At 45.1% G+C, this 24,902-nt stretch overlaps 1 protein-coding gene across 3 annotated transcripts in view; it reads left to right on the top strand.

The window, feature by feature from the left end:
• The window catches only part of LOC139532252 (rho GTPase-activating protein 6-like), a 95,976-nt gene that overhangs the window by 50,049 nt on the left and 21,025 nt on the right, over nucleotides 1-24,902 (top strand). For all 3 annotated transcript variants that reach the window (XM_071329635.1, XM_071329634.1, XM_071329636.1), the window contains exons 2-3: nucleotides 19,189-19,348; nucleotides 21,445-21,516. In XM_071329635.1, the coding sequence (XP_071185736.1) occupies nucleotides 19,189-19,348; nucleotides 21,445-21,516 (232 nt within the window). The remainder of the gene's footprint in view (nucleotides 1-19,188; nucleotides 19,349-21,444; nucleotides 21,517-24,902) is intronic.

Raw genomic sequence — 24,902 nt, 5'->3', positions numbered from 1 at the left:
TCCGAGCCCTCAACTCTGCAACCCTAGGATTAACCTTAGCGGTGTCAACATCAATTTCATAAATTAGGGTTTGCAAGAAGTTGTACACATTTATCAGATCCTGGTTGTACGAGGTACCTGTCACGTTCCTGACCTGTTTTCTCTTGTTTTGTATGTGTTTATTGGTCAGGGCGTGAGCGGGGTGGGCATTTCTATGTGTTGTGTTTCTATGTTGGGTTAAAGGGTTGCCTGGTATGGCTCTCAATTAGAGGCAGGTGTTTGGCATTTCCTCTGATTGAGAGTCATATTAAGGTAGGTTGTTCTCAATGTTTGTTTGTGGGTGATTGTCTCCTGTGTCTTTTCGTGTCTGTGTATGTGCACCACACGGGACTGTCTTGGCTGTTCGTTCGTTTGATGTAGTCTGTTCCTGTTTGTGAGTTCTGCGTGTAGTTATGTAAGTTCCATGTTCAGGTCTGTCTACGTCGTGTTTGTTATTTTGTAATTTCCAAGTGTTTTCGTATTTCGTCTTCGTGTTTCAATAAATATCATTTATGTCTAATTACCTCGCTGCGTATTGGTCCACCGATCCTTCTCTCCTCTCCTCGTCCGAGGAGGAGGAGGAAGACGACAGCCGTAACAGAATCACCCACCTAACTAGGACCAAGCGGCGGGGGAGAGCTCAACAGAGCAACCAGGACTCATGGACATGGGAGGAGATCCTGGACGGCAAAGGACCCTGGGCTCAGCCAGGGGAATATCGCCGTCCCAAGGCGGAGCTGGAGGCAGCGAAGGCAGAGAGGCGCTGGTATGAGGAGGCAGCGCGGCGACGCGGTTGGGAGCCCGAGAGTCAGACCCAAAAATTTATTGGGGGGGGGCACACGAGGAGTGTGGCAAAGCCGGGTAGGATACCTGAGCCAACTCCCCGTGCTTACCGTGGAGTGAGAGGGCGTCGTACTGGTCAGACACCGTGTTATGCGGTAAAGCGCACGGTGTCCCCAGTACGCGTGCTTAGCCCAGTGCGGGCTATTCCACCTTGCCGCACTGGGAGGGCTAGGTTGGGCATCGAGCCGGATGTCATGAAGCCGGCCCAACGTATCTGGCCTCCAGTACGTCTCCTCGGGCCGGCGTACATGGCACCAGCCTTACAGGTGGTGTCCCCGGTTCGCCTGCATAGCCCAGTGCGGGTTATTCCACCTCGCCGCACTGGCAGGGCTACGGGGACCATTCAACCTGGTAAGGTTGGGGAGGCTTGGTGCTCAAGAGCACGTGTCCTCCTTCACGGTCCGGTATACCCGGTGCCACCTCCAAGTACCAGTCCACCGGTGGCAGCCCCCCGCACCAGGCTGTCTCTCCGGGTTCTCTCTCCAGCTGCTCCCACCTGTCCAGCGCTGTCAGAGCTTTCCTCCTCTCCAGCGCAGCCAGTGCCTATACCACGCACCAGGCTGTCTCTCCGTCTCCTCCCTACAGGTGTGCCCGTCTGCCCAGCGGCGCCTGAACTGCCCGTCTGCCCAGCGGCGCCTGAACTGCCCGTCTGCCCAGCGGCGCCTGAACTGCCAGTCTGCCCAACGCCGCATGAACTGCTCGTCTGGACTGAGCCGTCGTCCAGCCAGGACCAGCCAGAGCCGTCGTCCAGCCAGGACCAGCCAGAGCCGTCCAGCCAGGACCAGCCAGAGCCGTCCAGCCAGGACCAGCCAGAGCCGTCCAGCCAGGACCAGCCAGAGCCGTCCAGCCAGGACCTGCCAGAGCCGTCCAGCCAGGACCTGCCTGAGCCGTCCAGCCAGGACCTGCCAGAGCCGTCCAGCCAGGACCTGCCAGAGCCGTCCAGCCAGGACCTGCCAGAGCCGTCCAGCCAGGACCTGCCAGAGCGTCCAGCCAGGACCAGCCAGAGCCGTCCAGCCAGGACCAGCCAGAGCCGTCCAGCCAGGACCTGCCAGAGCCGTCCAGCCAGGACCTGCCAGAGCCGTCCAGCCAGGACCTGCCAGAGCCGTCCAGCCAGGACCTGCCAGAGCCGTCCAGTCAGGACCTGCCAGAGTCCCTCAGCCAGGACCTGCCAGAGTCCCTCAGGCCGGAGCTGCCGCCCCTTATCCCGGAGCTGCCCCTTATCCCGGTGCTGCCCCTTATCCCGGTGCTGGCCCTTATCCCGGTGCTGCCCCTTCATTTAGGTGGGTTTAGTTGGAGGGTGGTCATTGGGAGGGGGATACAGAAGCGGGGAGTGACTATGGTGGTGTGGGGACAGCGTCCGGAGCCTGAGCCACCACCGTGGTCAGATGCCCACCCAGACCCTCCCCTAGACTTTGTGCTGGTGCGCCCGGCGTTCGCACCTTAAGGGGGGGGTTATGTCACGTTCCTGACCTGTTTTCTCTTGTTTTGTATGTGTTTATTGGTCAGGGCGTGAGCGGGGTGGGCATTTCTATGTGTTGTGTTTCTATGTTGGGTTAAAGGGTTGCCTGGTATGGCTCTCAATTAGAGGCAGGTGTTTGGCATTTCCTCTGATTGAGAGTCATATTAAGGTAGGTTGTTCTCAATGTTTGTTTGTGGGTGATTGTCTCCTGTGTCTTTTCGTGTCTGTGTATGTGCACCACACGGGACTGTCTTGGCTGTTCGTTCGTTTGATGTAGTCTGTTCCTGTTCGTGAGTTCTGCGTGTAGTTATGTAAGTTCCATGTTCAGGTCTGTCTACGTCGTGTTTGTTATTTTGTAATTTCCAAGTGTTTTCGTATTTCGTCTTCGTGTTTCAATAAATATCATTTATGTCTAATTACCTCGCTGCGTATTGGTCCACCGATCCTTCTCTCCTCTCCTCGTCCGAGGAGGAGGAGGAAGACGACAGCCGTAACAGTACCGAAGACAAAATTAGCTTTGAAAAGCTCATCAAAACAGGCAAGAGAGTCTGGTGACTTACAAGGTATTGCATGTTTGTCAATCACAATGAAGTACTTGTGAATCACACTCCTCTGGGTCCCCACAGCAAGCAGATAGGGTTGAAGGCTTTCCATGATGCTCTCCAGATGCCCCTGGATGCTGGTCCCAGTCTGTGACACAAGAACTTCATTAGTGTGCTATTAAAATGAGTCATGGTTCGCAAACAGTTTGTGAAAATGTAAATTACAGCTACACATGATCTTACCATGATTTGTCCATAATCTTAAAAGTAGTAATTAGGAATAGGAATGGAACAGAATAGTAAACTGTAACCTCACCTTGATAAACTTCACAATGTGGTCACTGGCGTGTCTGGTTGAGATTTATCCTGGTCTCTTGCGGCCATGAGGTGACGGTGGCAGAAGGTGGACAAGGACCAAAATGGATGACATGTCACTGTCCCATCCTGAAAGTACACATTTTCACGGAAAGTTACGTCATTCCATTTTGCTTTCAAAAACAATGCTCCCTTCCATTAGTATAATCATTTTATTCCAGCAAACCATTTTCCACTTCTGTTGTGGATTCAGCATTTTGAACCAGGTCTTGCAGGTTGCCTGTCTGTGTGAGGCCACAGCTTTGGTCAATTTTTTATTTATTTATTTTTATTTCACCTTTATTTAACCAGGTAGGCTAGTTGAGAGCAAGTTCTCATTTACAACTGCGCCTGGCCAAGATAAAGCAAAGCAGTTCGACACATACAGCAACACAGAGTTACACATGGAATAAACAAACATGCAGTCAACAATACAGTAGAAAAAAAGAGAAAAAGTCTATATACAGTGTGTGCAAATGAGGTAAGATAAGGGAGGTAAGGCAATAAATAGGCCATGGTGGCGAAGAAATTACAATATAGCAATTTAACACTGGAATGGTAGATGTGCAGAAGATGAATGTGCAAGTAGAGATACTGGAGTGCAAAGGAGCAAGACAAATAAATACAGTATGGGGATGAGGTAGTTGGATGGGCTATTTACAGATGGGCTATGTACAGGTGCAGTGATCTGTGAGCTGCTCTGACAGCTGGTGCTTAAAGCTAGTGAGGGAGATATGTGTCTCCAGCTTCAGTGATTTTTGCGGTTCGTTTCAGTCATTGGCAGCAGAGAACTGGAAGGAAAGGCGGCCAAAGCAGGAATTGGCTTTGGGGGTGACCAGTGAGATATAACTGCTGGAGAGCGTGCTACGGGTGGGTTCTGCTATGGTGACCAGTGAGCTGAGATAAGGCGGAGCTTTACCTAGCAAAGACTTGTAGATGACCTGGAGCCAGTGGGTTTGGCGACAAGTATGAAGCGAGGGCCAGCCAACGAGAGCATACAGGTCGCAGTGGTGGGTAGTATATGGGGCTTTGGTGACAAAACGGATGGCACTGTGATAGACTGCATCCAATTTGTTGAGCAGAGTGTTGGAGGCTATTTTATAAATGACATCACCGAAGTCGAGGATCGGTAGGATGGTCAGTTTTACAAGGGTATGTTTGGCTGCATGAGTGAAGGATGCTTTGTTGCGAAATAGGGAAGCCGATTCTAGATTTAATTTTTGATTGGAGATGCTTGATGTGAGTCTGGAAGGAGAGCTTACAGTCTAACTAGACACCTAGGTATTTGTAGTTGTCCACATATTCTAAGTCAGAACCGTCCAGAGTGGTGATGCTGGACGGGCGGGCAGGTGCGGGCAGCGATTGGTTGAAGAGCATGCATTTAGTTTTACTTGCATTTAAGAGCAGTTGGAGGCCACGGAAGGAGAGTTGTATGGCATTGAAGCTTGTCTGGTGGTTAGTTAACATAGTGTCCAAAGAAGGGCCAGAAGTATACAGAATGGTGTTGTCTGCGTAGAGGTGGATCAGAGAATCACCAACAGCAAGCGCAACATCATTGATGTATACAGAGAAGAGAGTCGGCCCGAGAATTGAACCCTGCGGCACCCCCATAGAGACTGCCAGAGGTCTGGACAACAGGCCCCCGATTTGACACACTGAACTCTGTCTGAAAAGTAGTTGGTGAACCAGGCGAGGGAATAATTTCAGAAACCAAGGCTGTTGAGTCTGTCGATAAGAATGTGGTGATTGACAGAGTCGAAAGCCTTGGCCAGGTTGATGAATACGGCTGCACAGTATTGTCTCTTATCGATGGCGGTTATGATATTGTTTAGGACCTTGAGCGTGGCTGACGTGCACCCATGACCAGCTCTGAAACCAGATTGCACCAGATTGCATAGCGGAGAAGGCACTGTGGGATTTGAAATGGTCGGTAATCTGTTTGTTAACTTGACTTTTGAAGACCTTAGAAAGGCAGGGTAGAATAGATATAGGTCTGTAGCAGTTTGGGTCTAGAGTTGAAGAGGGGGATGACCGCGGCTGCTTTCCAATCTTTGGGAATCTCAGATGATACGAAAGAGAGGTTGAACAGGCTAGTAATAGGGGTTGCAACATTTTCGACAGATCATTTTAGAAAGAGAGGGTCCAGATTGTCTAGCCCGGCTGATTTGTAGGGGTCCAAATTTTGCAGCTCTTTCAGAACATCAGCTATCTGGATTTGGGTGAAGGAGAAATGGGGAGGCTTGGGCGAGTTGCTGTGGGGGGGGCAGGGCTGTTGACCGGGGTAGTTGTAGCCAGGTGGAAATCATGGCCAGCCGTAGAAAAATGCTTATTGAAATTCTCAATTATAGAATTATAGTGGATTTATCGGTGGTGACAGTGTTTCCTAGCCTCAGTGCAGTGGGCAGCTGGGAGGAGGTGCTCTTATTCTCCACGGACTTTACAGTGTCTCAGAACTTTTTTGAGTTTGTGCTACAGGATGAAAATTTCTGCTTGAAAAAGCTAGCCTTAGCTTTCCTAACTGCCTGTGTATATTGGTTCCTAACTTCCCTGACAAGTTGCATATCACGGGGGCTGTTCGATGCTAATGCAGAACGCCACAGGATGTTTTTGTGCTGGTCAAGGGCAGTCAGGTCTGGAGAGAACCAAGGGCTATATCTGTTCCTGGTTCTACATTTGTTGAATGGGGCATGCTTATTTAAGATGGTGAGGAAAGCAATTTTGAAGAATAACCAGGCATCCTCTACTGACGGGATGAGGTCAATATCCTTCCAGGATACCCGGGCCAGGTCGATTAGAAAGGCCTGCTCGCTGAAGTGTTTTAGGGAGCGTTTGACAGTGATGAGGGGTGGTCGTTTGACCGCAGACCCATTACGGATTCAGGCAGTGAGGCAGTGATCGCTGAGATCTTGGTTGAAAACAGCAGAGGTGTGTTTGGAGGGCAAGTTGGTTAGGATGATATCTATGAAGGTGCCCGTGTTTACAGCTTTAGGGTTGTACCTGGTCGGTTCATTGATAATTTGTGTGAGATTGAGGGCATCAAGCTTAGATTGTAGGATGGCCGGGGTGTTAAGCACGTCCCAGTTTAGGTCACCTAGCAGCACGAGCTCTGAAGATCGATGGGAGGCAATCAGTTCACATATGGTGTCCAGAGCACAGCTGGGGGCAGAGGGTGGTCTATAGCCAGCGGCAACAGTGAGAGACTTGTTTCTGGAAAGATGGATTTTTAAAAGTAGATGCTTGAATTGTTTGGGCACAGACCTGGATAGTAAGACAGAACTCTGCAGGCTATCTCTGCAGTAAATTGCAACACCGCCCCCTTTGGCAGTTCTATGTTGTCGGAAAATGTTATATTTAGGGATGGAAATTCCAGGGTTTTTGGTGGTCTTCCTAAGCCAGGATTCAGACACGGCTAGGACATCCGGGTTGGCTGAGTGTGCAAAAGCAGTGAATAAAACAAACTTAGGGAGGAGGCTTCTAATGTTAACATGCATGAAACCAAGGCTTTTACGGTTACAGAAGTCAACAAATGAGAGCACCCGGGGAATAGGAGTGGAGCTAGGCACTGCAGTGCCTGGATTAACCTCTACATCACCATAGGAACAGAGGAGGAGTAGGATAAGGGTACGGCTAAAGGCTATAAGAGCTGGTCGTCCAGTACGTCCGGAACAGAGAGTAAAAGGAGCAGGTTTCTGGGCGCGATAGAATAGATTCATGGCATAATGTACAGACAAAGGTATGGTAAGATGTGAATACAGTGGAGGTAGACCTAGGCATTGAGTGATGATGAGAGAGATATTGTCTCTAGAAACATCATTTTAACCAGGTGACGTCATCGCATGTGTGGGAGGTGGAACTAAAGGGTTGGCTAAGGTATATTGAGCAGGGCTAGAGGCTCTACAGTGAAATAAGACAATAATCACTAACCAGGACAGCAATGGACAAGGCATATTGACATGAAGGAGAAGCATGCGTAGCCAAGTGATCATAAGGGTCCAGTGAGTAGTCAGGCTGGTAGAAGACACAGCAATTCAGAAAGCTAGCAGGCCGGGGTAGCAAGCTAGCAGAAGGGCCTCAGAGGGACCTCGTGACGGGGGAAGTCTGTTTATAGCCTCCCCGTGTGGAGCCTCCTCGTGCGTTTACGTCGGTAGACCAGTCGTAATGGATTAGTAGGGTTCCGTGTGGTAAAGGGGACCAGTCCAATTGGTAGAATAGGTATAGTGGCCCAAGAAATTGTCCGATGGACCTATTCAGCCAATGACTTTCTGCTTGTAGAGAGTAGGCCACTTCTCCAGGAACTTTGCAGAGGTTGCATCACCAAACGTCAGACTAAAATCTTGCTCAATCTGCAGACAAGATGGAATAAGTCAAGCCAGAACAGTAAACATTATGGTGTGGCACTATCGTCATGTAATATATCAGTCCTAATCAGACTGTTGTAGAACAGAACACAATTGTCCTGACAGTTTCAAGGCAAGGCAGTTGAAGATCCACATACAATTCCTGCTATGTCTTGGAATCTTGGAAACGCTGTGAATATTTCAGAGGACTTCACTGGGTCATGAACCATCTTTTGGCGATAGGTCTGCTTCATCTTCTCCTTTACAATTGCTTCATCAGCTGTATGCTTCATCAGTGCAACGGCCTCACAACACAGGCTTTCTGTTGTTGGACAGGTTTCCTCTCTGAAGGGGTCTCTATCAGGACCACCTGTAACATGGTGCAACATTGACAGATTACTGGGTTTGTCTGCTCTATACAAGTATACAGTATTGTGTCATAAGATATGAAAAACAAGGCTCAGAAACTCTGCAAGGATGGCCATGCATGCAGTTATGTCACCAGATGAAAAGTAGGATTTATTTGACTCAGAAACAGAATTAATACTAAGACATACTAAAAGAGTAAGAGACTAAGAAACACTTGCTTGTACAGATGTTCACATACAATTATTCTCTGTTCATGTGTCTGAATGAGACTAACTACAATCAAAATCACTTGGTCTTCTGTCGTCCCTCTGATGCTTCCCTTTGATCAAATGTCAGTCTCCATGCTAGATATCCACTCCCATCTTCTGCACTGTAATAAGGCTCCTAAAGTGCACTGTAATAATGCTCCTAAAGTGCACTGTAATAATGCTCCTAAATATCTTCATATTCATTTTTATCCTTAAAACTACAGATGCGCCCATAGATTAATAATTGCTCATTCAACAGGTCTGCCCCCTGCAGTGCAGAACTTAACTGGGCTTTTATACCACCAGAGTTGAGCTTAGGAGAGATGGCAGAGATGGTGGGCATAGAGACATGTTAACAGATATTTTGTTTAACCTGTCTGGGAACGGGGTTCCGCTAGAACGGGGTTCCCCTCGCCAACAGCCAATGAAATTGCAGGGCGCCAAATTCAATAAACAGAAATCTCATAATTCAAATTTCTCAAACATACAAGTATTAGACACCATTTTAAAGATAAACTTCTCGTTAATCCAACCACAGTGTCCGATTTCAAAAAGGCTTTTCGGCAAAAGCAAAACATATCATTATGTTAGGTCAGCAACTAGTCACAGAAAGCATACAGCCATTTTCCAACCAAAGAGAGGAGTCACAAAAAGCAGAAATAGAGATAAAATTAATCACTACCCGTTGATATTCTTCATCAGATGACACTCCCGGGACAACATGTTACACAATACATGTATGTTTTGTTCGATCAAGTTCATATTTATATCTAAAAACCTCAGTTTACATTTGGCTTTGCCTCCAAAACATCCCGTGAATTTGCACAGAGCCACATCAATTTACAGAAATACTCATAATAAACATTGATAAAAGATACAAGTGTTATTCACAGAATTAAAGATATACTTCTCCTTAATGCAACGGCTGTGTCAGATTTAAAAAAAACTGGTACTTACCTGGAATTGTTTAATAATTACACTCTAAAATGATTTAATTTGACTTCTCGAGAGGAAAATAATTTAAACTCTGCAAAAAACACTCTCCAGTTTCTACTGTGTGCATACCTCGAGTAACAAGTGCTTGGGTATGAAGCAAAATCAATCAACCTATGTGTCAGGGAACCTACATAAGCTGTCTTAAAGTGGGACTATTAGGACTTTAGGGTTTCCTCCCTCCAGTCAATAAATATGTGTAAATCCTACTATAATGGTTGCTTTAAAGGGGAATGGCATTGCCCTGGCTGCCTTAACTCAGGAGCTTCTAGCTGTGTAGATTAGAAGCAGCAATTGAGGGGAGATGGAATACTTTCTGCAGCTGTGGAGCCTTTGAAAAAGGACTGTACCTTATATGATCAGTGGCTAATCAGTGTGCAGCTCCCAGGGCAGAGGTCAGAGATGCATGCCCACTTTGAAACACAATAGGCTGCGATATGCATGTGTTCAGCAGAGAGAGAGAGAGAGAGAGAGAGTGAGTGTATTTGGTCGTGTATGCATGAAAGATGTGTGCCGCCCTCCGTGTGAATGTGTTTGTGTGTGAACGATAGAGATCTTTAGATTATGATCGTTACCGTTTTGATTGTTCTGTGATTAGTCGAAGTATTTTGACGCAGGTGCTTTTGCGCACGTATCCACGTATTCCACTACATCATATTTACTTTGAGACATTGACAGGCCCACAAGAGAAAATGGAGACATTCGTAACGTGAGCTATAATAGTAAAAAAAACAAAAAACATAACAAATGATGTTTTAAGGTTTCCTGATTCAGGGCCAAATCCTAACTGGAGAAATGCCTGTGTAGCTCAGACATTTGTGTAAATGATGCATTGATGTCAATGGGAGCTTGGCACGGAAATTCAAGTTACATACTTGGATCTCCAGTGAGGAACTCAGCCATCACTGTCTACCCAGCTTCTAGTGGACTAATGAAAGAAATACCAAAAGATCGTTTTTGGGTGGTATTTTCCCTTAACATTATGCATCAATTTCCCTAAAAGACACAGGTCCCTGGCAGTATATGCAGTGGTGAAAATGGGGAAACAAAGAGTAGTCATGCTATGTTGTAGCAATATATATCCATTCATTGACCCTTGACATTGAATAAGGAGATGTGAGAACATACAGTCACAATTTGTATGTATTTTCGATGTTTATGGCTACCACTTTTCAAGTTTTGAAACTAATATCCAGCGCCACACACTTCTTTGCATTCCTGCCTCACATTTACGTGTTTGCTGTGACATCTTCATCTTTTGTTATTGTGCGCCCATTCGGAGGTCGAAACTACTACTTAAAAAGGATCCAATTCACCAAGAGTCGAGGAAAGGTCTGCCTTCCTCTCTAGTTGTAATCACGCAGCAGCACTCAAGTCAAATTGCACATTTAAAATTGCACATTATTCCACATATTTTCCCTCATTGACTAATCATTGAAAGCTCTGCATATAATATTGGAATCATTAAGAGCGTTCATTAGCTCACTGCGCTGTTGAGCTTAAAGGCTAGAGGATTTGCCTGCTGGCATGCATGGGAGATTACACACATTCTTTGGCGGTGGTGATCTCGGCTGTAGGGGAAGAGAGAGCAGGGAGCGCTTGCACCAGAGATCCTTAGTGTTTGGGCTGGTTGGCTGGATGGACAGGGGGATGGGAAAGAAGAGAGAAGGAAGGAGAGAGAGGGGAGTGATCTTGGGTCATGCTATAGGCTGAATAGAGCAGTGGGAGGAGGTGTGGTTTAGTTTTACATGAGGTTATACGATTCAAATATATGACACACGCACACACACACGCACACACACACACACACACACACACACACACACACACACACACACACACACACACACACACACACACACACACACACACACACACACACACACACACACACACACACACACACACACACACACACACACACACACACACACACACACACACACACACACACACACACACACACACACACACACACACACACACACACACACACACGGGCCACTCGCACACACAAAGTTATAGCTGAAGGAAAACGTTACAGTACTTAACTTACACTAATAAAACTTTACAGTAATAAACCATTCTGTGATTGAATTTGTCAGTAGAAAAATAGGGCCAATGTGGTTTTGATTTAATTGAACCCATGTTGTCTTACTGGCCTGACTGGGGTAATGTCTACAACCTCTCCTTAACAGTCACATTTGCTTGATACCAGAGTTGTTTTGGTTCTATCTGTTATGTAACAATGACGTCATCTATATCCTCAACCTCAGGGGTTGAACTCAGTTACCCTAATGCACACATTCTTATGTAGTTACAGTTTGGAGTTTGTGCTACACAAATGTCTTCAAAATAATCTACCTCATATGACCCCCCTCCACTTGATTAGCAAGCAAGTATGTTTGTCACGAGCTGGAGCTGGTGTGTTGTCACAGTCCCACATATTTGCAAATTAGAATAGTACATTGGAAGCACACCATCCCCTGAAACACTAAATATTTTGTAATTGTTGATAAGACCAGTGGTAGTTACCTCACCTGCTTCACCGTGGTTATTTTGCAGTGAATAGCCATGCTCGAGATGAGATGAAGGCTCACAATTTATGTGCTAGGATAGCTAGGATAGTTAGGCATGTTTTTGCTTCTTACTGAATGTTTATGATATATGATCGTCCTCATTAGTCCCCCAGTTGTTTTCTGATAACTTGACTTTTGCTTGTTGACGTATCAAGATGTTTCCCGGGCTATTTTCTCTCAGCCAGCGAGACGGATGGACCACGGCAGGTGGAGGGGTCCATCAATCCTTTGTCTCTGACAGGCCAACCAGAGTTTAGCTAGCCCAACAGCGCTGTAATTACAAGCAGATGTTAACCTTGGTGTGGTTCCAGCACTACACGAGTAATCCATTACCCCGTCAGAGTCAACGGGACTTGTAAAACAAAAACATAAAGAGTAAAAACAATGACGTAAAAAGGAACATTCCTTTGCTGCAATCTCTTAACACATCTCCCTCTTTAAAAAAAATATTTTTCCTTGGCCACGGTATCAGGCGGTATCCCTATGCAAAATTGGGATTGGGAGGCCTATTTGGGATTGGGATGTTTCCTCCTCAGATGTGCGATGTGGTATCCTCATCTGAGAGGGTTGGAGAGCCGACCGTCATTTTCAAAGGCAACAGATGTTGCCGTTAATTACATGTGCGGACGGAGTGCATTTTCCGCCATTGAGATTTTTGTTGTTGTATTAATGGAGCCCAAGGGCCTGTCCTCTCTCTGTGGTGGGGATATGTTGGTGTTGGGGTGTTTCAAGGTTTGTTTTTACATGAATTGGATTCTATTTCATAATACCACATAGAAAATTGGAGGGGCGAGAGTTGGTGACAGGGACATCAGCTGTCACTGATTTCATCTGTTCACGATCACATTCGCATGGGGTTGTTGTTATAAAAAGAAATCCTCAAGTGAGGTCTATAGCATACTGGTCAGTGGTGCGAGAAAGGTTGAGCAAAAAGTTCACTTGGCAATATGAGGTGGTTGTCTTATTGTATGATGTATGCAGTTCCTTTAATACTCTGTATAACGAGTGATAGCCTACTGTACCGTCAGCATAAGAAACCATCACGTTGTTTAAAATGTTCTTGTAGATGGATCAAATTGGTTCATTTGTAAGGTTTGGATTCTCATTCTAAAGTTTGACTTCACTTGATTCCGTACAGGCATATGCATATGAAACCACTTGAAAGGGACCAGAGTGGTGTCAATAACCTATTATTGTCCCGGCATTAGCGAGATTACGCATCGGCCCGCTGCAGTAGAGGCTGCTGAGGGGAGGACGGCTCATAATAATGTCTGGAATGGCACGAATGGAATGGCATCAAACCATGTGTTTGATGTGTTTGATACCATTCCACCTATTCCGTTCCAGCCATAACAATGAGCTCATCCTCCCCAATTAAGGTGCCACCAACCTCCTGTGGCCCACTAATTCATCTGACTGGTGAATTGCTTAGTTAGGTTCAGAGCATGCTGCATTGTTTGTTTGCTGTGGTTTAATGGGTGATGTCGTGATCTTTTGGCCTGCAACCAACGCTATGGACATGTGTTGTCAATACAGTCATATCAGAGGATTCCTATTCAAGTCAACATTCTTTTTATACACTCTCTCACCCATTGAATTAGAATGACTAGAACGGACGTTCAAGTCGACATTCCGGGCGGCCATATTGAGTGTACCTCTATTTCTATACTCTCACCTATAGGCTATGACTGTGTGTTGATCCCTAGAGTGACATCCTACACCTCATTTCTGGGCCCAGGTTCTCCTGGTCCTTTGGATCAGATGAATGTGTTCTCAATTAAAGCAGTAGGTTTGTACCCGCCAGGGTCTCAATAGAATGAATCTAATAGAGAGAGAGGAACATGTTGTCTTTGGCAGAGTGCCAACCAGGGCTATTGTGCCTTCCCAACTTTAAATTCACTGGTTTTCATGCAGACAGCGTGTTATGAAGATCACCATGAAATGTTCGATTGCATGATGTAGTTGAAGTTACTGTGCAGTTTGCTACCGCTGATGGTTGCTGAGTTGTTGAAGAGGATTTTAGGTCATTGCATTTAGCTGAGAAACGAGAGAAACGAGAGAACCCGCTCATTGATTCAACTGATGTTGCACTTTCTTTACTATACGTCCATTCAGTGAGGTCGGTAGCGTGTGCAAGTTTAGCCATTGGGCATTCGTTCGATTGTTGCCATGGTGATGTTTTCTGCGTATCCCGGAACACTTGAGGCTCTGTGTATACGTTACCACGGAAACAAGCATATTCTTTTGCTTCAATTTGTGCAATTTGTCCTCGCTCATTGAACAGAGTTTAAAAAGGCGCATACCGCCCACCTTATTAGCCGAGCCATCCCAAAGCTATTTCGAAAAGGGCTGCCCTGACAAACAGTAACACTCCCACACAATACATCACATAGGTATCTTGGAGAGAACAGAACCTATAGGTTGAATATTGTCATGAGTCAGTAGATTTTCTCAGCTCGGATTTGAGAGTCTGGAATAGCCATGATTGGATTAAGATGTTGATCCTCCCTCTATACATTCTATACATTGCTTACCGAACCGCCAGTCTGCCTTTTAAGGCGTCATTGTAGACGTGTCCTGTAAATCACAGTACAGTAATAGCCCACCCTACACGACAGTCATTGGTATGCTACAGTTAACCTTTCTCCTTGCAAGACTTTCACACTTTTCAACGAAATTGAATTACATAAGCCTAGTTGTTTAAGTGATATGATTAGTCACAGCAGCATGGCAACCTGAATACGATTATGGTTAGATAACGTGTTTTCTTGCACATCATCTGACGATTGGTCGAATGGAGATGTTCAAAGCAAATGGAATAACTCGATTGCAGTACACAACCATTTTACAATTCTTTTCTCATCCCCGCTATTAAAACAAGCTCAAACGTGATTGACACCTATGACAACGCGCTACTGAAAGGCAAGGTAAGAATCAACTTGCATACAGTAAGCTTGTTATTTCAGCTCTATGCAGTTGGCAAGGAAGTTGAATTGAGTTCCTGATTTCACTGGGAAATCAAATGGAATTGATGTGTTGAGGACAACTCATTCTGAGTGACAGTCTGTACTCGTCCTATTAGCAGTATCTCTGGCCGTGAGGTCTACCTGTGTCAAGGGTAAACATGTTTTCAGGCGCAGAGTGCATATGATAATATGTGAGTAGTGGAAAAAGAGATGTTTAAAACACACTAAGAGTGTGGAGGGAGGCAGCCTGGTCGGACCCTGTCTTTATATAATGAGAAGGCCATGTGTGGAGGACCGTGTGGGCCTCAGAGCTGGGGGGTGGAGCAGGCGTTGAGATGGTTAGCGGTTTGGGAGATGTAGTTCCTAGTCAACTGTAGTCCTTAGCCAAGTGTGAAAACAGAGATTATGAAACACAAACTGACCAATATTGATTGGTTCTCTGGCAAAGGTTTACAGTACGTACAGCGGAGAGGATACAATTGGACAAGATCATTTTTCTTCCTGAGGTTGTTAAGGGAGCAGCCATAGTAGATATTTGACCCCTTTAATTCACCCAGTGGGTCATGGCTCTGACAATCATGTTGAATTGTTTCGTAACACATTAGTTGTGTACACTAAGCACTGTCAAAGTCAACTGGCTTTCCTGTTTACTGTATTGTAAATGTGCTCATAGAGACTAGAATTAGAGTCTGAAGAGAACTCCCAAGTGGTGAGGAGGGAGCAGCATTTCTGAGGTACCAGCGTTCCATAGCCATTCCATACATGATCCATAGATGGACTCGGGGGAATTGGAGCTCAGGCATCGCATTCAGCCCCCCTGCCATGCCTAACAGCTCAAGAGAGTAGCAGCCCCTGCTTTTCCAGCTGTCCCCCCCCCCCCCCCCTTCAAAGGTCCCCCTTCCCTTAACCCCTTACGGCTGTGTCCTGTGTGTGCAACCAGTGGAGGGGACTGGAACGGAACGGGCTCCCTGCCACCACCAGTGGGGTGGGGAACTCACAACAACAGTGCTGTGGTTTCATCCACACAGGGCTAGACGCTAACGACTGACTATTGGAGCGAGTGCATCTGGCTGTTCCTCTGCATGCTCGTTAGCTAGGAAGTATCAGGGCGGGTGAGAAGCCTCTGTCCTCTTAGTACAGCTGTGTAGATCTTCTATTTCCACCTCCTTGTTTTTCACTGTTCTGGTGGATGATGCTGTTGTTCCTCTCTGCTGGCTGGGGCGTTTTGGAAGCACAAGGTGGGTATTGTTGTATCTTTAAGCAGGAGTGAATTCAAAGTTGTTGCACAAAACTAGGCTTGCGTAAGAACAAATTACAAGCTAAATGAGGTTCTATGACGTACTAAGGCCGGTTCAAGGAGGACTCTGTGTGTGTGTGTGTGTGTGTGTGTGTGTGTGTGTGTGTGTGTGTGTGTGTGTGTGTGTGTGTGTGTGTGTGTGTGTGTGTGTGTGTGTGTGTGTGTGTGTGTGTGTGTGTGTGTGTGTGTGTGTGTGTGTGTGTGTGTGTGTGTGTGTGTGTGTGTGTGTGTGTGTGTGTGTGTGTGTGTGTGTGTGTGTGTGTGTGTCAGATTTAAGACTTTGTGGCTGTGCCAGCTAGTGACCACTCTGCAGAGCTGCCTCCAGAACAAGATTCATGATGAACAACGCTGACCTGCTCTGATCTCTGGCTAATACATCAGTACTCTAGCTCTGTCCTCTCTCTTCACCAGCTTGTAGGGATGACAGAGGGGAATGTAGAACCATAGAACCAGGGATGGAGGTGATTTATGAGTTCATCTTGAAGCTCTTTGTGAGTTGCCTGCTAGTCAGGCCATCCACTCTCGTTCCTCCCCTTTCCCTAACCTGCCATATACAACCTGTCCGCTCCGCTATGTATATATACTGTATATACAGTGGGCTCCAAAATTACTGACACCCCTGCCTGGCAATGCACAAACAATACTTAAAAAAATATAAACAATATAATTTTAGAGATAAACTCAAAATACCAACATGTGAAAAATTCCACTTATTTAAGTTTATCTAAGAGTTACGGAACTATATTGAGCCATAACATCACTTCCTTTTTCACTAGGGTATAAAAAGGAGGTAACACGCATGCAATATCCCTTTGTCATCCAACACCATGAAGAAAAGAAAAGAACTGGCAGTTCAAAAGGGACAGATGGTTGTAGACCTTCATAAATCTGGTAACGGCTACAAGAAGATCCACAAGCGATTGAATATACCACTGAGCACTGTCAGGGCAATTGTAAAAAAAAAAGAAGAAAAAAAGAGATATGGAACAGTTGAAATCCTCACGGCTAGAGGACGCAAATGCATTTTGCCCAACAGGATAGGGAGGAGGATCGTGAGAGAAGCAGCAAAATCCCCAAGAATCACTGTGAAAGAATTGCAGGCCAGAGGTCTTGGGGTTGCCAGGTTTAAAAAAAGCACCATCAGACGCCACCTCCACAACCACAGGCTCTTTGGAAGGGTTGCCAGAAGAAAACCCTTAATGACCCCAAGATACAGACGCAAGCTCTTGGAGTTTGCCAAACGTCATTTAAATTATGATTAGAAGAAGGTGCTCTGGTCAGATGAGACCAAAATTGAACGTTTTGGTCAGATACAGCATTGGCATGTTTGGCGTCAAAACAGAGATGCATACAAGGAGAGGCACCTCATACCCACGGTGAAATATGGTGGTGGGTCAGTGATGTTTTGGGGCTGTTTTAATTCCAGAGGTCCAGAGGCACTGGTTAAGATTGATGGCATAATGAATTCCACAAACTATCAGGCAATTTTAGCTGACAATCTGGTTGCCTTTGCCAGAAGGCCGGGTCTTGGCCATATGTGGACTTTCCAACAAGACAATGACCCAAAACATACCTCAAGATCCACACAGAAATGGTTCCGTGATAACAAAATCAATGTTCTGCCATTGCCATCTCAGTCGCCGGACCTCAAGCCAATCGAAAACCTGTGGGCTGAGTTGAAGAGGGCAGTTGATAAGCGCAAACCCAAGAATGTGAAGGATCTTGAAAGGATCTGCATAGAGGAATGGTCCAAAATCTCTCCAAATGTGTTCCTTAACCTTGTCAAACTTTACAGGAAAAGACCATGCTGTTATCCTTGCCAGAGGTGGTGGCACTAAGTACTAAATGAGGAGTGCCAATAATTATGAAACCTTGATTTTGGTGAAATTTATTTAGTATTAAATAATTGTATGATTTTGTTGGGTTCCATTGAAACATTAATAAAGTACAGTATTTCTCACGTTGGTATTTTGAGTTTATCTCTATAATTATATTGTTTCTATTTTTTTAAGTATTGTTTGTGCATTGCCAGTCAGGTGTGCCAGTAATTTTAGGGCCCACTGTATATACCGAGTGGCATAGTGGTCTAAGACACTACATCTCAGTGCTAGAGGCGTCACTAAATAAAATAAAATAAAAGTGTATTTGTCACCTGCCCCGAATACAACACCTTACAGTGAAATGCTTACTTACAGGCTCTAACCAATAGTGCAAAAAATGTATTAGGTAAAGAAATAAAACAACAGGTAAAAGACAGGCTATATACAGTAGCGAGGCTATAAAAGTAGCGAGGCTACATACAGACACCGGTTAGTCGGGCTGATTGAGGTAGTATGTACATGTAGATTTTGTTAAAGTGACTATGCATATATGATGAACAGAGAGTAGCAGTAGCGTAAAAGAGGGGTTGGCGGGTGGTGGGTGGGACACAATGCAGATAGCCCGGTTAGCCAATGTGCGGGAGCACTACAGACACCCTGGTTTGAATTCAGGCTGTAACACAACCAGCTGTGATTGGGAGTCCAATAGGGCGGCGCACTGGTTTGGCCGGTGTAGGCCGTCGTTGTAAATAAGAATTTGTTCTTAACTGACTTGCCTAGTTAAATTAAGGTTACACATATAGTTTGGGTATAATGTGTATATTTATGTTGTATACACATATTGAGACCTAGGTCTCAATATGTCGTCCCTGTTAAAATAAAGGTAAAAAAACGAAACAAATGCTGAGCCTAAACATCCATCAGCTTTACTGACCTGGGCTTCTCTTTCAAGTTAAGGAGTGCGCCTTTAGGGCTTATTGCTCAGGCATAAAATGCTTTGGGTTGAGCTGTGGACGTTTGAATCTAAGGACAATCTGTCCCGATACTGTAACATCTGTTTGTGACGATAGTCGAGACTTGCCCATTCCTTTCAAGGTGTTGCAACTTTACAAACAACCAGCCTTCGATCATTATGGGCATCACGGTCAATTGCAGTGACTGCAGACCCATTCTTCGAACAGAAAATCTGACAACACGGTCAGGTTATGGTGACAGTATCAGTGATGAACGTGGTAACAGTGGAGGTAGTCTTAGGGGCTATAACCAACTCTCAAGCTAGCTACTTTAAGTAAGAACAGCTGATGCTAGCCACTAGCTGACAAATGTTCCTCTGCCAAGTGACAGAATAAAAATCTCTCCCCAGGGTGACTTCACCTGGAACAGCCTGTCAGGGCGGAGTGTACGGCTGACGCCGACGGCCATCCAGAGCCTTTCGGAGCTGGAGCGGACCTGGCTACAGGAGGTAGCCTTCAACAGGCTCCATCAAGACTATGACCTGGGCTGTCAGATCACCATCCCCAAAGGTAAAGTAGCGAGGTGTTTTTGTGTGTGTGTGTGTAAATGTCGTCTGTCTGACTTCCTTTCTAGTCTGTCCATCTGCCTGTCCGTCTGTCTGTTCATATGGCTAGTCAGTCTGTCCCTGTGCCAATGCTACAAGCATTTTCACAAACATATGCCATCAACATCCACCTTGGACCTCTCCGAGACCAACATCAAACTGTCTAGCAGACAACCGTGAACTTCCCCTCCACAGAGTGTGTTTGGGGAAGCTGTAAGCACTTATGATTTGAGATGTAAACCTCAGTACACATGTTTTCCTATACAGTACATCTAGAAGACTCAGGAGTGAACTTCCTGTCTTATGTAGTGTCAGTAAGACACTTACACATGAAGATGTGTAGACCTTTCCACTCAGTACCATAGGGCCATAGCCTGCTGCTCTGTTCGAAGTCATGCTCTGTGGAGAGCTGTATATTAGCCAGGGCATGCATTCCAGTCAAAAGTTCTACCTCTCCCCCGGATGATTTAATGCGTTTGTCTGTGTTCCTTATGAATTCCAGAAGCCCTCAGGCATGTGTTACTGAGATATTTCAGCACACTGACTGTGGGTTTTGTTTATCTTGCGCCTGGGGTTGGGTTAGCCGGTGTTTCGCTGAGGCCTGGAGATCCTTGAAAAAATAGAGAAAAGAAAAGCAAATGGCTCGTTGGATTGTTTCACGAGTCGTTGGAGTGGGGAAGAGAGAGAGAACTGGAGATTCCTGGGATTACTGTCCAACTTTTCAGAGTCAACTGACAAGAATCCAAACCATTTCCTCTTATCTCTCTCTCTCTCTCTCTCTCTCTCTCTCTCGCTCTCGCTCTCGCTCTCGCTCTCTCGCTCTCTCTCTCGCTCTCTCTCTCTCTCTCTCTCTCTCATACACCTTCCTCTCTCTTACTTTCTGTCACACACATACTGTCTCCCTCTCCCTTTCTCTCATAGCATCTCTGTCTCATACCCCCCCCCCCCCCCCCGCTGTCTTTCTCCCGCTCCCTTTCTATTCTTCACTCTTGTTCTCTCATACTCTGTCTTTAGATATTCCATCATAACGATCTATAGATATGTCGAAGCATAGTTTCTTAGCAACCTGTTCTATGTACCTGTTCCAAGAACAGATTTGACTGAGTCAATGGGGGAAAAAACAATCCTTGTTAAGATTATAAACCAATCATAAAAGAGCATACCCACGGGGCACAGATGTCTATTTAACATCTATTCCACATTGGTTCAATGTCATTTCATTGAAATGACAGGGAAACAACGTTGATTCAACCAGTGTGTGCCCAGTTCATAACATCTCGACTGTTTTGAAGACAGATCAATCGACTGTTTGATAAGAGGTGCTCTGGCTATAGACACAGTTTTGAGGTATTTCCCCAATAAGAGTTCCAACCCCTGGTCCAAGCTGCCGGAGGTTTCCTGTGCATTAATCAATGTTCTTGCTAGGAGTCATAGATCTTGTTGACAGCTGACAAAACACTTCTTTCCCTTCCTCATAACGATTCAGTCCTTTTCAAACTGAAACTCATATTTGGATCCATACTAATTCAAAGCATGATGGGAAATTGTCCAAATAGTCCACTGCTGGTAATATCTTTTCTTGTTAAGTGGTGTGCTGTAACCTTGATATAACAGTATAAGAATATGCTATAAAATATATTTTACATACTTTTCTCAGGGTTAAGTTTCACTTCCAGGATTGAGCTCAGGTGAACTGGAGCCCTGATTCCTTATTATAAAGTGGGTGGTTTGAGCCCTGAATGCTGATTGGCTGATTCCTTAATAATCCCTCTTCACAGGAAAGCCTGAGGATCAAGAGGAAATGAGAATGTCCTATGTTTCTTTCCTCTTGATCCTGTATTGATGAAACCACTGGACCAGAGGCTGGAGACACTCATCTGTCATCTTTATCACTACAGTGTTCTGATAACCGATGCTCTTTGAAGCCACTGGCTTGATCATCTCCAAAATGGCCGACATACATGCTAATGGGAGAGATCACCTAATGTGACAGCAGGTCATTGTGTGGGTTGTTATCAGTGTGTACAGATAACTGACAGTTTTCATTATTTTCTTTATCAGATGGACAGAAAAGGAAGAAGTCGCTGAGGAGGAAGTTGGACTCTTTGGCGAAAGAGAAAAATAAAGATAAAGGTATATTGATGTGAAACCCTCAACATGGTTATCACTAGTTACCACATCCACAAAGTCATAAACCCTGCCCATTTCTTCAATTTCTCTTGTTAAAATTTTATTTAAACCTAACCTTAACCTAACCTAACTTTAAATTAACCAAAAGCAATTTTTAAATGTTTATTTATTTTTATATAGCCAATTTTGACTTTGTGGCTGTGGTAACTAGTGGAAATCCCTCAACATGGTATTTTATGGAAAGACTAAGTGCTTTGTACTGTACATTTTCCTGCTGTGACAAACTGGTCAAATTAATATAACAGATCTCTAGGCTACGCAAGCAGCATCCTCCTTGGTAATGCAATTAACACTGTTTAACAAGGCAGACATTGAAAGCGGTCCCTTCACTATTGGTGCTTCAAAATGGACTAAGGAGGCATAAGGATAGTGGAAATATTGGAAGGATAAGGATTGGGTGTCTTTTCAGATGCAAACTAGAACCAGGGGTTAGGGGGGAGCCCTCTAGTTTACATTTTTTCTTTGGATTTTTCTTTTTTCTTTTTATGCTGTCACTTACATTTATGAAGACGTTTTCCCAGTCCTGAACATTTAGTTTCCAGGGAAAACAGAACCTTGTCAGTCCCCGGCCCTACACTCTTAGAAGAAAGGGTTCCAAAAGGGTTCTTCGGCTGTTCCCATAGGAGAACCCTTTTTGGTTCCAGGTAGAACTCTTTTTGGTTCTGGGTAGAACCCACTGTGGAAAGGGTACTACATGGAACCCAAAAGGCTTTTTGCCTCAGAACCAAAAACGGTTCTTCAAAGGGTTCTCCTATGGGGACAGCTGAAGAACCCTTTAAGGTTCTAGATAGCACCTTTTTTAAAAGTGTAGCCACAGCCCCAGGTGAATAGCAGAGTGGCTATGAAAACACAGACATATTTACTAGGGGAGGAGGAGGGATATATTTAGCAAAGTGGAGCGACTCCTTGTAAGGGGATTGGGCTGAAATACAGCCACTGTGTCTGCATCACAGACGGCATATTTGGCAATGTGATAACTACAGATCTGATAGAAGGTAACTCTCCAATAGAGATGGAGGTATAAACCACTCCAAGTATCTTACACATTTGCTCACAAGCTGTGGGGAACTTTCCTTGCAGTCAGTTTATTCGATGTAAACATGCATGTATTTCAGGTTCTCTTTGATGCTGTTGGGCAATGGTAACATCAACGTCAGCTCTGCCCGTTGTATACAGTACCAGTCCAAAGTTTGGACACACCTACTCATTCAAGTGTTTTTCTTAATTTTTTACTATTTTCTACATTGTAGAATAGTAATGAAGACATAAAAACTATGAAATAACACATATGGAATTATGTAGTAACCAAAAAAGTGTTAAACAAATCAAAATATATGTTATACTGTATATAGTTGCCACCCTTTGCGTTGATGACAGCTTTGCACACTCTTGGCATTCTCTCAACCAGCTTCACATGGAATGCTTTTCCAACAGTCCCACATATGCTGAGCCCTTGTTGACTGCTTTTCCTTCACTCTGCGGTCCAACTCATCCCAAACCATCTCAATTGGGTTGAGGTCGGGTGATTGTGGAGGCCAGGTCATCTGATGCAACACTCCATCACTGTCCTTCTTGGTCAAATAGCCCTTACACAGCCTGGAGGTATGTTGGGTCATTGTCCTGTTGAAAAACAAATAATTGTTCCACTAAGCGCAAACCAGATGGGATGGTGTATCGCTGCAGAATGCTGTGGTGGCCATGCTGGTTAAGTGTGCCTTGAATTCTAAATAAATCATTGACAGTGTCACCAGCAAAGCACCCCCACACCATCACACCTCCTCCTCCATGCTTCACGGTGGGAACTACACATGCAGAGATCATCCGTTCACTTACTCTACGTCTCACAAAGACACAGCGGTTGATACCAAAAATCTCAATTTTGGACTCATCAGACCAAAAGACAGGTTTCAACCGGTCTAATCCCAGCTAGCAATGAAGAATCGGCCTAGAAGCGGCCCTCTTTCGGGGGGCTCGAACTGATTGAATCGGCCCGGAATCGGGTGTTGGACTCAGCTGTCTACTGGAATTCAGACGACTTTGCAGGCATCTTACCAGAATCCCCCAGAAGCGGCCCGATGCAATTGTGCGTCGCCTCATGGCTCTCCCAGTCGCGGCCGGCACGGGTCTCAAACCAGCATCTGTAGCAACGCAGTTTGCACTATGATGCAGTGTCTTAGACCTCTGCTCCACTCGGGAGGCTCCAGCCACAAAGTTTTTAATGCTAATCAATTGCCTTGCACAAAGTATCAAAACTATACTTAAATACTACACAGGACTCATAAAGAATGTAACTTAAATGTTAATTGTATTTTTCGTCACAGAAACAATGAGAAAATATGGAAAAATAAATAATGAAATGTTAATTATGTAAAGCAGCCCGTGTAATCATCTACCAGAGAGTAGCCTCAATCGGCCCGAGCCCCACGTAATACATTTGGGCCAGATAACTCACACCGGAATGGGCCCGAGCTCAATCCCCGCATCCTAGCCATAAGTAATATTGCCGAAGGCGGCCCAGAATCAGGCCAAATGACGTTGGCCAAGTCTGACTGACTCTCAACCGATTCCCCCGACTTTCAGCCGGAATCGGCCCAGATCCACTGTGCTAGCTGGGATGTCTATTGCTCGTGTTTCTTGGCCCAAGCAAGTTTCTTCTTCTTATTGGTGTCCTTTAGTAGTGGTTTCTTTGCATCAATTTGACCATGAAGGCCTGATTCACCCAGTCTCCTCTGAACAGTTGATGTTGAGATGTGTCTGTTACTTGAACTCTGTGAAGCATTTCTTTGGGCTGCAATGTCTGAGGCTGGTAACTCTAATGAACTTATACTCTGCAGCAGATGTAACTCTGGGTCTTCCTTTCCTGTGGCGGTCCTCACGAGAGCCAGTTACATTATAGCGCTTGATGGTTTTGCAACTGCGCTTGAAGAAACTTTCAAAGTTCTCGACATTTTCCGGATTGACTGACCTTCATGTCTTAAAGTAAACGGACTGTCATTTCTCTTTGCTTATTTGAGCTGTTCTTGCCATAATATGGACTTGGCCTTTTACCAAATAGGGCTATCTTCTGTATACCTACCTCGTCACAACACAACTGATTGGCTCAAATGCATTAAGAAGGAAATAAATTCCACAAATTAACTTTTAACAAGGCACACCTGTTAATCGAAAGGCATTTCAGGTGACTACCTCATGAATCTGGTTGAGAGAATGCCAAGAGTGTGCAAAGCTGTCATCAAGGCAAAGTGTGGCTACTTAAATGTAGAACATATATTTTGATTTGTTTAACACTGTTTTGGTTACTACATGATTCCATATGTTTTATTTCATAG

This window comes from Salvelinus alpinus, chromosome 10 (assembly GCF_045679555.1).
Source record: "Salvelinus alpinus chromosome 10, SLU_Salpinus.1, whole genome shotgun sequence".
NCBI lineage: Eukaryota > Metazoa > Chordata > Actinopteri > Salmoniformes > Salmonidae > Salvelinus > Salvelinus alpinus.
This window is presented reverse-complemented; position numbering and strand designations above follow the sequence as displayed.